Raw genomic sequence first — 15,673 nt, forward strand, 5'->3', positions numbered from 1 at the left:
CGCCCCTACAAAAGATCTCCTGTTATTGGTCAGATCTTTCTGATGTCACGAGAGTACGATTCCAGGATTGGTGGATGGAGCTGGAGTCCCGCCTGGACGCGCTGTGTCTTGTGGGTGGAACCCGCTAACGGGGTTTTGGCGTTTCGCGCAATGCAGCGGCCGGGAGACCTGGAGCTGAAGCCGAGTAAGTCTGAGGGAGGTCGGGGGCGGGCGGCCGCGGGATCTGGAGGCGGTGCCTTGGTTTTGTGGCGTGAACCTGGTCCTTCTCAGCTGAAGTTTTGATTGCAAGGGGCAGAGGCGGGCCCAGCTGTCCCAGCTCGGCTATGTGGTAGCCTCGGCTCCCTCTCGAGGCTGGAGCGGACCTTTGGGGTGTCTGTGGCCGCCTGGGGCCCTCGACGGCTGATTTCAGCGAGCACCTACTGTGTCCAGCCGGGTGCCGGGCGCCCCGGGGGAGGAAAGCCCTGTCTCCCAGCCTCCACTAGGGTCCTGTCTGAGGAGGCCGACTTGTTTCTGCCAGCCTTTTATCAGGGCCTGCTCTGTGCCCCTGTGAGAGACAGAGATGAAGGAATTGTCCGACTCCTGACTGTCCAGAGAGCACAGTCTTGTTGAGAAATTTGGATTCGTACCTGGGAACTAGGCCTTCTCCTTAGTGGTCCAACTGATATTTATTGTGCAAAGCATTGAGGATACATTGTGAACCAAACATGGCCCTGACCTCAGGGGTTTGAGTCTGGTGGGGAAAATAAATGTTAAACAAAGTATCTCACTAAGAAATGTAAAATAAGTGCGACCTTGGAGAGGCACCTGATGTTCTGAGTGCCTGAAATAAGCAGGGAGGCTTCTCTGAGGAAAAGATGCCTGAAGGGAAAATTCTAATTAGGTGGGTGAAGAGAGGAAGGCAGACTATTCCATGTAGAACCTCGGTGCAGAGGCCCTGTGACAAAGGGAGGAAAATGACTAAAAAAACCCCACAGAGGCCGGTGGGGCCAGTAGGAAGAGAATGAAGGGGAGTGGGGTACAGGATGAAGCTGGAGGTGAGTAGAGGTCAGGCCTTGCAGGACTTTGTAGCTTTTACCAGAAGACTGATGAGTGTTTTTGTTGGTGTTTGTTTATTTATTTATTTAAAAACATTTCTTTATTGATTTCAGAGAGAGGAAGGGAGAGGGAGATAGAGAAACATCAATGAGAGTCATTGATCGGCTACCTGCTGCACGCCCCCTACTGGGGATCGAGCCTTCCACCCCGGCCTGTGCCCTGGCTGGGAAGCCAACCTCGACCTCCTGGATCACAGGTCGATGGATGCTCAACCGCTGAGCCAGGCCAGCCCTGCCTTGTTGGTTTATTTTTGATGGGGGGGGGAGTGAGTGGTGTGATGGGGGAAAGGGCATGATCCCTCAACGGCTCAATAGTGTGAATAGATGGAGGAGAGTAAGATGCGTTTAGCTGAGAGCTGTTGGCAGTGAGGACTGAGATATTGGTGGAACTGCAGAGTTGGACAGATTCTAGAGATACATAGGAGGAAAAATCAGTAGGACTTGGTGATGGATTGGATTCAGGGAGTGAAAAGAGAGGACTTAAGTGTAACTTCTAGGTTTCTGGCTTATGGCAACTGGGTAGTTCTTTTTTTGGGTAGGGCAAGGGAGAGGTCATTCTTGACATCTAGGAGGCATTTTGAAATCTGGCTTTGGGCCCTAGCTGGCCTGGCTCAGTGGTTAGAGTGTCCGCCCATGGACTGAAGGGTCTCAGATTTGATTCTGATCAAGGGCACATATCTCTGTTGCAGACTGGATCCCTGACCTTGGTCCCAGCGCCTGCAGGAGGCAACCAATCCATGTATCTCTCTCACATCCCTCTGTCTCTCTCTGTCTCCCTCTCTCTCCCTTCTACTCTCTGAAAAGCAATGGGAAAAATATCCTCAGGCGAGGATTAAAAAAGAAAAGAAATACGGCTTTGGAACACAGGAAAGAGATTTTTGTTGGAAATATAAATCTCGGAGTAACTTGTATTTGGTGGTAATTGAGCCATAGGTGTAAGATCATCTAAGTTAGAACCTTGAGTAATTCCAACATTTAATGGCCAACAACAGGAGCATGAGCCTACAGGAGAGAGAGGAAAGAGCTAGAGAGCGGAATCAGAGGAATGCTGTCTCAGAAGCCAGGAAGTGGTCTGTGTTAAGTTGCTGACCTGATGCCCCATCACCCCTGAATACTTTAGTTTTCCTACAAACAGGGAAGTTCTATACAACCACAATGTAACTACTAAAATCAGAAAATTAACATTGCCTTACTATTGCTAATCCTCAGGCCCTGCTTCTCCATGCTTGGGCACTGATTCCCCATTCTAGACTAACCAATGTGTAGGTTACCTCATCACCCTGCTCCTCCCCACATTGGGTCACTCTTCTTTGCAGATTTCCTCCTCACCCAACATAGGCTTTGACCTCACTCTGGGCCACCATTCCCTTGCTATATACCACCTATCCCCACATTATACTTTTCTTGCTCTGCCCCTTGCTTTGGGAAGGGAGTGCCCGGTATTTGGGTCCCTATTGCTTTCCTGTGTATTAAAATATGCAAGTAAAATGAAGTACTTAAGGAAGACTTTCTGTTCCCAGAACTATTGCAAGGTGTATCAAGTGGTGTATCTCAATCCTTGTCAATTTACTTGCTCTTTTAAGGCTACAGATGTGGTCCTATCTGATTAGACTGTATTTCAAAGTTTTATAAACATTTTTTAAAGCAGAATAACTTCCCCTCCCCAAATGAAATCTTTCATAGAAGCTTAATAGGTAAGCTGGATCAAAGCAGAATACACTGTTAAGAATAGTTGCTCCTCCTGTAACTTCCACTACTACTTGCTACCATGGCCCACCCAAGTCTGGGAGGGCGAGTGGGAATCAGCAATAATTGACCTCTGCCTGATTTTCGAGGAGAGGTTCCTAGCTTCCCAAATGCTCTGACTGGAACCTCCCCCAATTCTGGTTTCTTTGGGATTCTGCTCCTTGCACCTTTGATAGGTTATTTTCCAGTTGGTTGGCCTAGAACCATGTCTTTGGCCTTCTTGAAACCTATGGTCCATAAATGGTTCAGAATTGACTTTTAAAAAATAAACTTGAATTACCTAAGGAGCTTTTGAATAACCGCCATAGAACCCTAAATCTCTATAGAACATAATATGAAAAATAAAATTTAAATCCCATTTTAAAAAATGGCAACCCTCTACTCTCCTGAATTGTAAACCTGTATTGTTACATTTCAGGCTTTCCCTCACAACTGCTGCTAGTTTCCTTCTTAAAGAATTGCATAGGATTTCTCAGGCTACCGTTCTACAGAAGGAGCAAACAGGAGAGTTTTAAACTTAGCTGTTCATATTCTTATCACAGCAGAAATCAGCAAGAAACAACTTGATTGTTCCCACTTTTATTGCTCTTTCCACAACCTTTTTGTGGGGAGGAACAGATGAGACTAAGATATTTGAGCTTAATTTAGCTGTCCTCCTGCTGATGCCTCTGTGGATTCTGTACCTCACTAATGCTCTAAGAATTGGGGGGATAATTAAGGTTTTTTGATAGAGCCATTGACCTCAAGTTAATAACCTCTGTTCTGCCCGGCCAGGAGTGGCTCAGGAGATTGTGGTTCCATTCCAGGTCAGGGCACAGCCCAGGTTGCAGGCTCCATCCCCAGTCAGGGGCATGCAGGAGGCAGCCAATCAATGATGTCTCTTATCATTGATGTTTCTATCTCTCTCCCTCTCCCTTCCTTTCTCTGAAATCAATAAAGATATGTTTAAAAAAACCCTCTGTTCTAGGATGTGATGTGAGGGATGCTGGGCAGAGGGAAGGGAAGGACTAGAGTTGAGACTGCATAGCTGAGAAGTGGAAGGAAGGATCCAACCAAGCTGTGATAACTTGGATTTAAGTTGTTTATCAGCCATTTCATAAGAACTGACAAATCTGCCTGCATTCTATCTATGTGCTATTAGTTAAAGTACTAATACCCACCTCTGACCTACCCAGAAAAGGGCAAGTTTATGATAAGGATACAAGGTTGTCTTATGGAACTCCTGGGCCTTGGGATGATACTGGAACTAGAATTTGGAAGGCTGACAGAATTTTCTTTCATTTCTGTTTCAAGTGAGGTAGTTTAGTTAATCGATTGTGATTATAAATCAGGAAAACTTCAAAAGTAGGACCTTGAAGTCATCTGAAAGTGAGGGGTTGCACTGGAGGTTGAGGAGTGAAGAAAGTATTGCTTATGAAAACCTAAGGAAAATAGTGTCAAGTCTTATTGGTGTCTAGTGTAATTGGGAGGAAAAAAGAGAACTGAGGACAGAACTGCTAGCAGTTCTGTAGCAGTGATTTATCCAGCAGAGTAAAGGGACATAGTTAAGAGTAACTAGATTGCTAGTTTCCTTTCTGTTTAAAACCAGTAAGCTTGCTGGACCGGGCATGGCTTGGTGGTTGAGCATCGACCTACGATCCAGGAGATCACGGTTTGATTCCGGGTCAGGGCACATGCCCAAGTTGCAGGCTTGATCCCCAGTCAGGGGTGTGCAGGAGGCAGTTGATCAATGATAACTATAATCATTGATGTTTCTATCTCTCTCCCTCTCCCTTCCTCTCTCTGCAGTCAATAGAGATATGTGTGTGTGTTTTTTAAAGTTAAAGCCAGGAGGCTGGCCAGCCGGTGTTGCTAAGCGGTTGAGCATCCAACTGTGATCCAGGAGATAGTTGTTTAATTCTGGGTCAGGGCACATGCCCGGGTTGCAGGCTCAATCCCCAGTAGGCGGTGTGCTGGAGGCAGCTGATCAGTGACTCCCTCATCATTGATGTTTCTATCTCTTTCTCTCCTTTTCCCTTCGTCTCTCTGAAATCAATAAAGATATATTTTTTAAAAAAAGGTTTAAAAAAGCAAAACAAAACCAGGAGGCTGAGTGAGAGTACCTCCAAGGAAGTTTCCATTCAGCTCCACAGCAGTAAGACTTGTTACCAAGGCAGCATCAGTATCACTTGGAAGCTTATTAGAAATATACAATCTCAGGTACCACTTCAGAATTGCAATCTGTATTTTAATATGATTCGTAAATAGGTAAATTTGGTATATCTAACAATGAGTTATTATGTAGGCATTAAAAAAAGATATGTGTGGCCCTGGCCAGTGTCGCCCAGTGGTTAGAGTGTCATCCTGGGACCGAAGGGTCTGGGCTTTGATTCTTGGTCAAGGGCACATACCTGGGTTGAAGGTTCATACCTGGCCCCAGCCGGGGCAGTGAGAGAGGCAACCAGTCAGTGTGTCTCCCTCACATTGGTGTTTCTTTCTCTATCTCCCCTTTCCTCCTTCCCTCCCTCCCTTCTACTCTATCTAAAAATCAATGGAAAAATATCCTTGGGTGAGGATTGAAAAAAAAAGTGTGTGTATATAAGAATTGCTAAAATATATTAAAATGGCTGTTAATTGATGATTAATGATTTCATGATTCCATTTTTAAAAAACCACTGTATGTATAAAAAGGTCTAAAAGGATATAAACAAAATTGAATTATAAATGATTTTTTTCTTCATTATTAATGTATTGTCTGAACTTTTAAAATGAGCTTATGTGTTTAATTTTATCAGAAGTAAGCATAGTGGTTAAAAGTGTGGACTCTGGTGTCAGCCAGAGTTTGACTCCACCATTCCCCGGCTTTTTGATATAGGCATAATAATTTGACCTCTGGAAGCCTTCGTTTTCTCATCTATATAATATGATAATAATAAAACCTGTATCTTGAGACTTTTGAGGGTTAAATGAGATGTTGGATGCCTAGTGCTTAGCACAGTGCCTAGGCATAGTAAGTGCTTGATAAATGTTAGCTCCTACTACTACTATTGTTTTGTGTGTGTTTTTTAAAGATCCATTTACACCCCCCCCCCCCCCCAAAAAACAACAACACACACACCTTTCCTTGGCAAAAGAATACCAATAGCAATTTAAAAAAACAAGAAACAAAACAGCAGACTGATGGCCTTGGGTAAGTATCAAATTGAAAAGAAATAAAATCAAGGTTTCCAAAACTCCCCACAATTAGAGTAGACAAAAGAGATTTGGATAAAAGAACATGGTGTTAAATCTGTGTTATTACTCTGTAGAGAATAGCTGTGGATTGTCTGTACTTTTTCTTCATTAATGCAGATGTCTTTCAAATTGTTGTCTGTCTTATTTCTTTGTGACAGGACACTTGAATTAGCTTTAGCAGAAGAGATATGGAGGAGCCATAGAACATTAAGGATGAATTCAGGAAGACCTGAGACCATGGAGAACTTGCCTGCTCTCTACACTATTTTCCAAGGAGAGGTATATTCTTTTGGCTTTGAAAACTTAGCATTTATGGTAAGCATAGATTGAGGGTGAAAAGCAGCTGGGTTTAGAACTCCTGTCCATTTGAAACGATCTTGAGCATTTAACGGGAAGGGCTAGTGGAGCATCTGGCTATCACCTGTACCCCTTCTATGCTCCAGACTTCTAGCTGCATACTTGATATCTTCATTTGGATACCTCACAGCATCTCTGATTTACATTTTACACGGAATTTTTTATTTTCTTACCACATTTCTTCTAGTCTTTCCCATATCAGCAAATGAACCACTGTCTATTTAGAAATCTAGACACTAGAAACCACACTAGAAATCTGGGCATCATCTTTGATTTTTCTTCTTGATTTGATCTTGATTTTTTCCTCCCTCTCCAGTCCATTAGCAAGTCTATTATTTCTAAGCTCCAAGGGCCCTTCTTTTGCCTCTGTAACTTGTTTCCTGAGCCTGCTCAGCCCAGCTATCTCACTTTTTCTGCCTCTGTGACTTTCTAAATAAATGTTCCTTGTATTTGGGGGGAAAATATGCTGAGAGGAGATTGGTATTGGTAAGGTGGAAATTGCATTGGACTGGAAATCAAAGTACTTGTGAGTTTGCACAAGTAACATATCTCTGAGCCTCAAATTCCTCATTTACATTATGGAGATAACTAGTTTCAAGGCCAACACAACCTCTAATCTGAAGATGGAAATTCATTTTACCCAAGCCCTGCGTTTAGTTCAGATAATTACTGAATTTTTCCCCCCTGAGTTATTTGACTAATTATTCTGGGGACACCAGGGCAGACGGTGTGATCATCTATAGCAGGTGCCATTCTGTTAATTTCAACTCTGCACCCTAGGAGAACACAGTGATGGAAACACCTGGCACTGGAAATAGGCACAAATGCCTTTTCCTAACTGAATGGTTGAGTGCATCCATTCTGGAGCACATTAACCTTTCCTTTTGGGAGAGGCCAAATTAAGGTCTGTTATAATATTTTCTCAGAAGATCATAATGTGACACTAGAGCTTCAGGATTGAAAAGTGAGATTGTCTTAATTTACAACAGCAAGGTGATTTGGGCTCCAATTTCCAGATGCTACTTTTAAGTTTGTTAGAGTGTTATGCCTTTTAATAATGTTATACAATATGAGATATCTTAGCCTTGTTTTTAGAACCCTGAAACAAAAGCCAAAGTGCCTTTGGTTGGTTCAGAAAGAGGGAATTTGCCTTTATTGTAATTAAAAATTTAAAGTCACCTTTTTTATCCATATGGTCCTGTTTTACAGGGAATAAGTTGTTTTGTGAACTTAGGTAAGTTCTTCATGTCTCTGATCTTCACTTTTCTCATTTGAAAAATCACAGGATTAGGCCAGCTGATCTCTAAGGTCCTTTCCTCCAGTTCCACCTTGTTTTGATTTTAAATGCTAGTATCTCCCTGATCATATTGTTTTTTTGGGACTGTCCAGTCCATATCCCAGCATAGCATGTTCATGTTCATCAGTGTAAAACAGGAGTTTTGAACTTTTGGTTCTTAACCCATTCTTATGCTCTATCTTAGATGGTTCAAGTGCTCTGTCCCAATATCTCCATTACAAATGAGGAGAATGGAGATTTTAATCTGTTATTATCCTAACATTGAAGTGAGTAGTGAAGCTATTTGGTGAAGTAGGAGACACTGGACTAGGAGTCAAGGGACCTAGGATCTGTGTCTACCTTTTATCTAAGTTAGTTGTGTGCCTTTCCACTGGTCACTACCTTTTTGTGCTTCAGTGTCTTGGACTGTAAATTATTAAAAAGCTAAAATTTATTGAATGTACATTGGTTCCCAGATACCAGTGCCCAGTGCTTTATGTGTATCATTCGTTATCTGCAGCAGCAAAGTGAGTACAACAGGAACTTAGACCCTGAAAGGCAAGTTGTATTCAAGATCCAATGGGTAAGAAGTGGGAGAGCTGGGATTAGATGATACATCTTTCACTCCAAAGCCTGTGCTCTTTCTACACCTCCGCTATTGCACCTCATCTGCAACATGAAGTGTACTTCTTAAGACTGTTGCCAGGAACAGATAAGCTTTCAACTGTCACATTGCTTTCGACTGTTAGAATTTTATAGTTAAAGAAAACCCATGAGCAGCTCTAGTGTAGTTAAGATTCCCTGGGTTCAGATCCCGGTACTGCTACTTACTAGCTTTGAACATCGATCAGGTTATTTAGTTTCTCCATGCGTTAGTTTTGTCATCTATTACAGAGCATAATTATAGTACTGACATCATATGGTGTCATGAGGATTATGTAAAGCACTTTGAATAGTGTTTTGCATGTAGTGAATATTCATTATATGTTAGTGAATAGCAGTACACTTATTCCATCCCCTTGTAGTTGTGGTGGAGCTGAGACAGTGAACAACTAATTAAAGTCACTGAGAAGAGTAAAGTTTATATGTGTAAGACTGCATTGAATATTTTATAAAAATAATGATGAATTTAGGGTAAATGTAGTATGTAGTGACAACTTTAATCCCAATCCACAGGTGAGGGGGGTGGGCTAGAAGAAAGACAGGAGGAGATAGAGGTAGTCTGGAATAATGATTTATCTGGCAAGGGATCTGGGCCTTTCGTTGCTATTACATGTTACACAGTACATAGACTGATCAAACCTCTAACCCAGGGGTGAGTAACATCACCCTTATACAGCCTGTGAAATAATTTGGTCTGGCCCTGCCAAGGTCTCACCAAAGAGAAGCAGCTCCAGCCATCATGTTAGAGGTGAGTTAATTAAATGTTTGACCAAATATAGCAGGCTAATTTTTAAGTTGATAATTTTGTATGGCCTGAGAATGATGTTGTAAATATCCAAATAGCCCTTGGAAGGAAAAAGGTACCCCATCCCTGTGTCTAACCCCTCCTTAGGTCAACTTTGCATAAGACTTGAGGACAACTCTTTTCTCTTTCTGATTATATCTTTTCAGTTTTTGTCAGATGTCTATGTATTGGCTTTTTCTCTCATTGTCTTGATAAAACTCAGACTCTGGTTTGAAGTGAACTAGAGCAGGCTGTATGGTCTGGTTTGATTTGATGTTTAGGAAAAAGGAATGTCCTACATGATTTATCCCATATTGTTAGAGTTCTCTGTATTGGGATTAGAGGCCTCAGTCCCAGCTAGTATAAAGTGTAACTTTATTACTTGATTTTCTGCTGGTTGTTCCTTTTGTTCATGAACTACTTTGGAGATTTCAATAGATGTGGGGGTTTGGGCATTCCTAGGTACTGTCATACCGTCTGACAGTAGTCCAATCTCACCAATTTTTTTTTTTAAATATATCTTTATTGATTTCAGAGAGGAAAGGAGAGGGGGAGAGAGAGATAGAAACATCAATGATGAGGGAGTCATTGATCGAGCCCACAACCTGGGCATGTGCCCTTCCCCTGGAATCGAACCCCGATCACCTGGATCCCAGGTCGATGCTCAACCACTGAGCCACGCCAGGCCAGGCAATCTCACCAATTTTTTTAAAAAAATATGTTTTTTATTTATTTCAGAGAGAGGAAGGGAAAGGGAGAGATGGTAACATCAATGATGAGAGAGAATCATCAGTTGGCTGCCTCCTGCACCCCCCCCACTGGGGATCGAGCCTGAAACCTGGGCATGTGCCCTAACCAGGAATCGAACCACAGCCTCCAGGTTCCTGGGTCCACGCTCAAGCACTGAGCCACACCTGCCGGGCACACCAATGTTTTTAATGGGTTCACACATACTTGTCAGTCTAAATTTTAAAAAGAATGGAAAGAACGTTTGACAGAACATCACTGTTAGGCAGTTTTGCAGCACACAGAGGCAGTCAATATCAAGTAGAAATTCAAGGAGATTAGGTTAAATGCTACAGAAGAGAGACTCATTTGTGTGACATTGATTCTTTTTTCTTCTTTGTCTTTATAGGTTGCTATGGTGACAGACTATGGCGCCTTTATCAAAATCCCAGGCTGTCGGAAGCAAGGTGGGAACCTATAACTTGAAATTCAGCCTTCCCAGTCCACTATCTTTGCTGTCACCCCCACCACATCCTATGTATAGGCTCTATATTTTTAGGCAGTAGTTTTGTTTTTGTGTAGAGATATAATGAATACAGACAAGTGATGACAGTTAATTTTTAGCAGGTTTTAACTCAGAAGAATGGTGCTCTTTGACTTGTAGGGAGGATTGGAGTATAGCTACTTGGCTTGACTTTGGGAACCAGCTATTCCCCAGATTTCACCTGTGACCCAATACAAATATATATATACATATAATACTTTAAATTTTCTTCATACATTGATAGACATTCATTGAACATTTTTGGAGAATCTCTTTTACATCTATAATCTTATTTGTTTCTCAAAACAATTGTGGTAAGTAGAAAAGGCAAGTTTTACAGACTGGTAGCCTACTCAGAGTGTTTTAGCTAGGTAATGGCACAGCCAGGACTAGAGCCCAATCCTCCTGATTTCTAGCCTCATGGGCTCTCTACTGCATCACACAGCTAGTGAATCCAAAGACAGCTTGCTAATTTCTTGTGTTAAAATAAATGAAAGATTATAATGGAAAGATGCAACTATAAAGATGTTATTAGAAGAAAATACATCATAATATTTGATGGCATAGAAGTAAAAAACTTTATTGCAAAAATTATAAGCAAAGTTAAGTTGAGACAAAGAATTTGTAGTACTATGACAAAGGACTCGTAAAAAAGCGGGGAAGTAGAAAAAGGGGCCAAGGATATGAAAAGAATTCACAAGAGAAAAAAATAGCGGTTGATCAATAAATATCTTAAAAGATGCTCATTCTCAGTATTAATTTAAAAAATAACTTAAACAGTGGTACATCCATACAGTGGAATACTACTCAGCAATAAAAAGGAGTAAGAATGAAGTATTGATACACAACAATCTGAATCAATCTCTGGAGAATTACAGTGAATAAAAAAGAAGTTAATCCCACCCAGCCAGCTTGGCTCAGTAATTGAATGTTGACCTATGAACCAGGAGGTCATGGTTTGATTCCGAGTCAGGCACATGCCCAGGTTTTGGGCTCGATCCCCAGTGGGGGGTGTGCAGGAGGCAGCCGATCAATGACTCTCTCATCATTGATGTTTCTGTCTCTCCGTCTCCCTTTCTCTCTGAAATAAATAAATAAATAAATAAATAAATAAATAAATAAATACAGCTTTATTAAAAAAAAATGATTTAAAACACTCAAGATCTTTGAGATTAACAAACATTTTTAAAAATTGCTCTTAATACCCAGTATTGGAAATGGGTATTTCCAGCAATAGTTTTACTTACTATTGGGAGCATAAATTGTTATACAGACTTTGGCAATATCTATTAACATTTTTCATGTGCTTACCCTTTAATTTAGCAATTCGTCAGAGAATTTAGTTTGTTATATAGCACTAGATATTATGTACATGTATGCAGTGGACAATGCAGATGAATGATAACTAAGATACGTGGATGCTGGTGCCTTCCTCATTATACCAGGAAAGGTCAATGGAAAGTTTTCATACAATTCTACCACACTGGTACATAGATGATGGCAATTGTAAGACACTATTGATTATAAGAACCATTCTGATTTCAAAGATGTTACAGTGTGTGTGTGGTTGCCCTAGCCAGTTTGACTCAGTGGTTAGAGCGTCGGCCCATGGACTGAAGGGTCCCGGGTTCAGTTCTGGCCAAGAGCACATTATACCTCGGTTGCAGGCTCCATTCCCAGCCCCGGTCGGGGTGCATACGGGAGGCAACCAATTGATGTGTTTTGCTCACATTGATGTTTCTCTCTCTCTCTCTCTCTCTCTCTCTCTCTCTCTCTCTCTTTCTCTTCTCTTCCTTCCTCTCTCTGAAATCAATGAAGATATATTTAAAAAAAAAAAATTACTGTGTATAGGGGTGGGCAAAAATAGGTTTACAGTTTTAATACAAATAAATAATATAATAATAATAATGTAAGAATAAGCTCTGTTTCATATACTCACAACTGTAAATCTCCTTTTGCCCACCCCTTGTGTGTTCAGGAGAGTCTGGAAGAATATCCAGCAAATTGTTAACATTAGTTACCTCTGAGGAGTTCAGTTTGCTAAGGAAGAAATGCACATCAAAGAGGAATTTACACTTTTTGCAATTTTTAAAACAAAATTTTTAAAGTCCAACAGCTGATCTTTGGATATTAAAGATACGCTCTAGCCTTGGAGATACTATGCTGCAAATTGCATTTTTTGCATTATAAATGGCTTACCAGTAGTTTCCAAGCTAGCAGTAAACAATCTGTAATAACATTTCTCATTTTATGTTGACTCAGATTTAATGAGGTGGAAACTCATCCCTGTGCCTATAGGGCTTGCACCTCCTTTGGTCTGAAGACAGGTTTTCTTATTAGTGTACTTGCCATAGCTGATAGTATCTGAAAGCCACATCCTTACTTGAACATTTATGTGACACTTTGGGGACTATGTGAGTATTAAAGGCCTGCCACCTTCCATCAGTCAGTCTTCATCTCACTTGTGTACATGCCCTGTCAGATGATGCCTCTGATTGTGGCTGCCAGCTTACGAGTGATTCTGTCAGTTTGACAGCTGTGCTGAGTGAGACCAGCCTCGGAGGGAGAGCTGAGGGAGCCAAATAATTAGGTGGAAACTCTTGAGTTCTAATCCTGGGCTCTTCTATAGGTTTATTGGATAACTTGAGCAGTTGACTTTCCTGCAGTGTATTTTAGATTCTCTACTTTTAAAGGAGAAGATAATTAAGTCCCACCCTGAAAGGACTGAGCTATGAAATAACTGGTGTCCAGATTTTAACATTTTTGATTCAGGAAGGTAGACTAATTTGAGCTACTTTTCTCAGACTTCTGTTCTCAGAATTCTTTACTACTGAGTTGAAGGTCTTTCCCAGTATTCAGATCTAAACTAGATTTTCTTTCCCCTCTCATGGTATTGACCAATAGAACTTCCTGCAATAATGGAAATGTTTTGTTTCTGTTCTGATGTGTCTCTGACATCAACCAATTCTCCAGTTCTCCCAGCACCAACTTGGTGTCTAACAATACAATTAAATTCTGACACTATCTACCTGGAGTTATTGACGGGTCCCATAAATTAAAGGGTGTCATTCCCATAAGACGCCAGTTGAAAGTTCTAAGCCACCTGTATTTCTGACTGGCTGGCTATGAATCGGGGGTCCCACAACCCTCTCCACAAGTTTGATAATTTGCTACAGAGTTCAGGAAAAACTTTTCTTATGTTTGCTTGTTTATTTTTTTTATTTTTAAAATATATCTTTATTGATTTCAGAGGGAGGAAGGGAGAGGGAGAGAGAGAGATAGAAACATCAATGATGAGGGAACCATTGATCAGCTGCAGCCTGCAACCCGGGCATGTGCCCCAATCGGGAATCGAACCCTAATCGCCTGTATCCTAGGTTGACGCTCAACCGCTGAGCCATGCCTGGCTGGGCTGTTTGCTCGTTTATTTTAAAGTATGCAGTCAGAAACAGCCCAATGGAAGAAATGCATAGGGCAGGTTATGGAAGTCGGGCACGCTGAGCTTCTTTGTCCTTTCTGGCATACCACTCTCCCAGCAATCTGATGTGTTTGCTAACCTGAAGCTCTCTGAATTTCATTGTTCAAGAATTTTTATAGAGCTCTATCTCCAGCCTTTCCCCTTCTTTTCTGGAGGGCTGTGGGACGGAAAGTTCCAATTCTGTAATCACTTGGTCATTCTGGTGACTATCCCCATCCAGGGACTGTCTAGAGGCCCCACTCAGAGTCATTAGTGTAAACTCTGGTGTGATCAGAAGGGGCTTGTTATGAATAACAAAAGACACTTCTATCACTGGGAAAATTTCAAAACTTTAGGAGTTCTGTACAGGGACTGGGGACAAAGACTAAATATATTTGTGTTATTTCACATCTGTACTGTCCCAATACAGTAGCCACTGACTTTTAAAATGTTGTTTATTTAAATTTAAACTTAAAACAATTATGTGGCTAGTGATGACCGGACCGAAAAATAACCTTTGAGATCAGGTGGGAGAAGGACAAATGGTCAGTGCCGTTCTTTCTTTTGTTTTGGTACTCCAATAAATAGACCTTCTCAAGTATATTAGGTTCATCATTCATTTTCTTCACAACTTCCATTAGCAATGAGGAAAGAAGTGAATTTTAGAATTAGAGGACTGTTGTGGCCAAAAAATGCCAAAGTGAAAGGTTTCCCTTTCCTCTAGGGCTAGAGACTAGGGCATCTGAGTTTACTCTCCAGACTTTCCAGTTAGGCTGGTCTGTTCATTATATCATCATGGGGTAGGCAAAACCCCGAACTCCTTGAAATGTACTGAATTTGGAGATTATGTGATGGTCTAAAATTAAAAATGGGTATATAAAACACTTTGGAGCCCCAGAGTTATTCAGGGAGATAGGCTATCAACCTCCAGAGTCAGCTGGAGTAGGTTTGTGAGGCCCAGTGACCATGGTCAGAGAAAGCAGTGGCTTCAGTAGGAGCTCCGAACAGAGAGGGCCAATACTTTGACTTGTAGGCATGTGCTGACACCTGTGTGAATGCATGTGTGTGAGAGAGAGATTGAGAAAAAGAGAATAAAGGTTACTAATTTCCCCAACAATCTTTAGGGAGGGCAGTTATTGTAGATATAAATCTTCGCTTGATCTATTAGTTTTTTCTTTCCTTTGTCCTGGTTTATATTCATTCAAAATTGTTGTTAATTTTATCTATTTCCCTCAGAATAGATATAGTTTTCTCCATGACTAAAACATTTGAAAATAAAAGAAAAAATCCTGTAATTCAATATCCTAGTTAAACCATTGTTATAGCATTTCATAGCATTTTTTGTAATTTTAAAGACCTAATTTAAGCATTTGTAATTACATTATACAACTTTACGTTGTATTTTGTTATTTACATGAAAAAATACTAGTTGCCTATAGTGTTTGGCACATAGTAGGCACTCAATAAATATTTACTAAAAATGAATTATTGGCATATTTTTATGTAATCTTTTGAACATACGGACCATCAAGTAACTATCCTATAGTTCATTTTCCATTACCCTATTGTTGGGTATTAGGTTGTTTCTCATTTTTTTCTGTCTTAAAAATACATTGTGTCGCCCTAGCCAGTTTGGCTCAGTGGTTAGAGCGTCAGCCTGTGGACTGGAGGGTCCTAGGTTCGATTCTGGCCAAGAGCACGTATGGACCTCTGTTGGAGGCTTGAGACTGGGCGTGTGTGGGAGGCAACCAGTCAGTGTGTCTCTCCCCCATTGATGTTCCCCCTTTTCACTCTCTCTGAAAAGCAATGGAAA

At 41.1% G+C, this 15,673-nt stretch overlaps 1 protein-coding gene across 2 annotated transcripts in view; it reads left to right on the forward strand.

Moving 5' to 3' along the window:
* Positions 1 to 94: 94 nt before the first annotated feature.
* Positions 95 to 15,673, forward strand: part of ZCCHC17 (zinc finger CCHC-type containing 17) — a gene marked incomplete at its 3' end in the record, with an annotated part of 34,427 nt that continues 18,848 nt past the window's right edge. Inside the window, exons 1-3 of one of the 2 annotated variants that reach the window (XM_081143591.1) lie at positions 95 to 184; positions 6,212 to 6,332; positions 10,269 to 10,326. In XM_081143591.1, the coding sequence (XP_080999717.1) occupies positions 6,267 to 6,332; positions 10,269 to 10,326 (124 nt within the window). In that variant the 5' untranslated portion in view covers positions 95 to 184; positions 6,212 to 6,266. The remainder of the gene's footprint in view (positions 185 to 6,211; positions 6,333 to 10,268; positions 10,327 to 15,673) is intronic. The other variant, XM_081143592.1, reaches the window with a different exon arrangement.

Source organism: Miniopterus schreibersii (genome assembly GCF_964146895.1).
Source record: "Miniopterus schreibersii genome assembly, chromosome: 8".
NCBI classification, from domain to species: domain Eukaryota; kingdom Metazoa; phylum Chordata; class Mammalia; order Chiroptera; family Miniopteridae; genus Miniopterus; species Miniopterus schreibersii.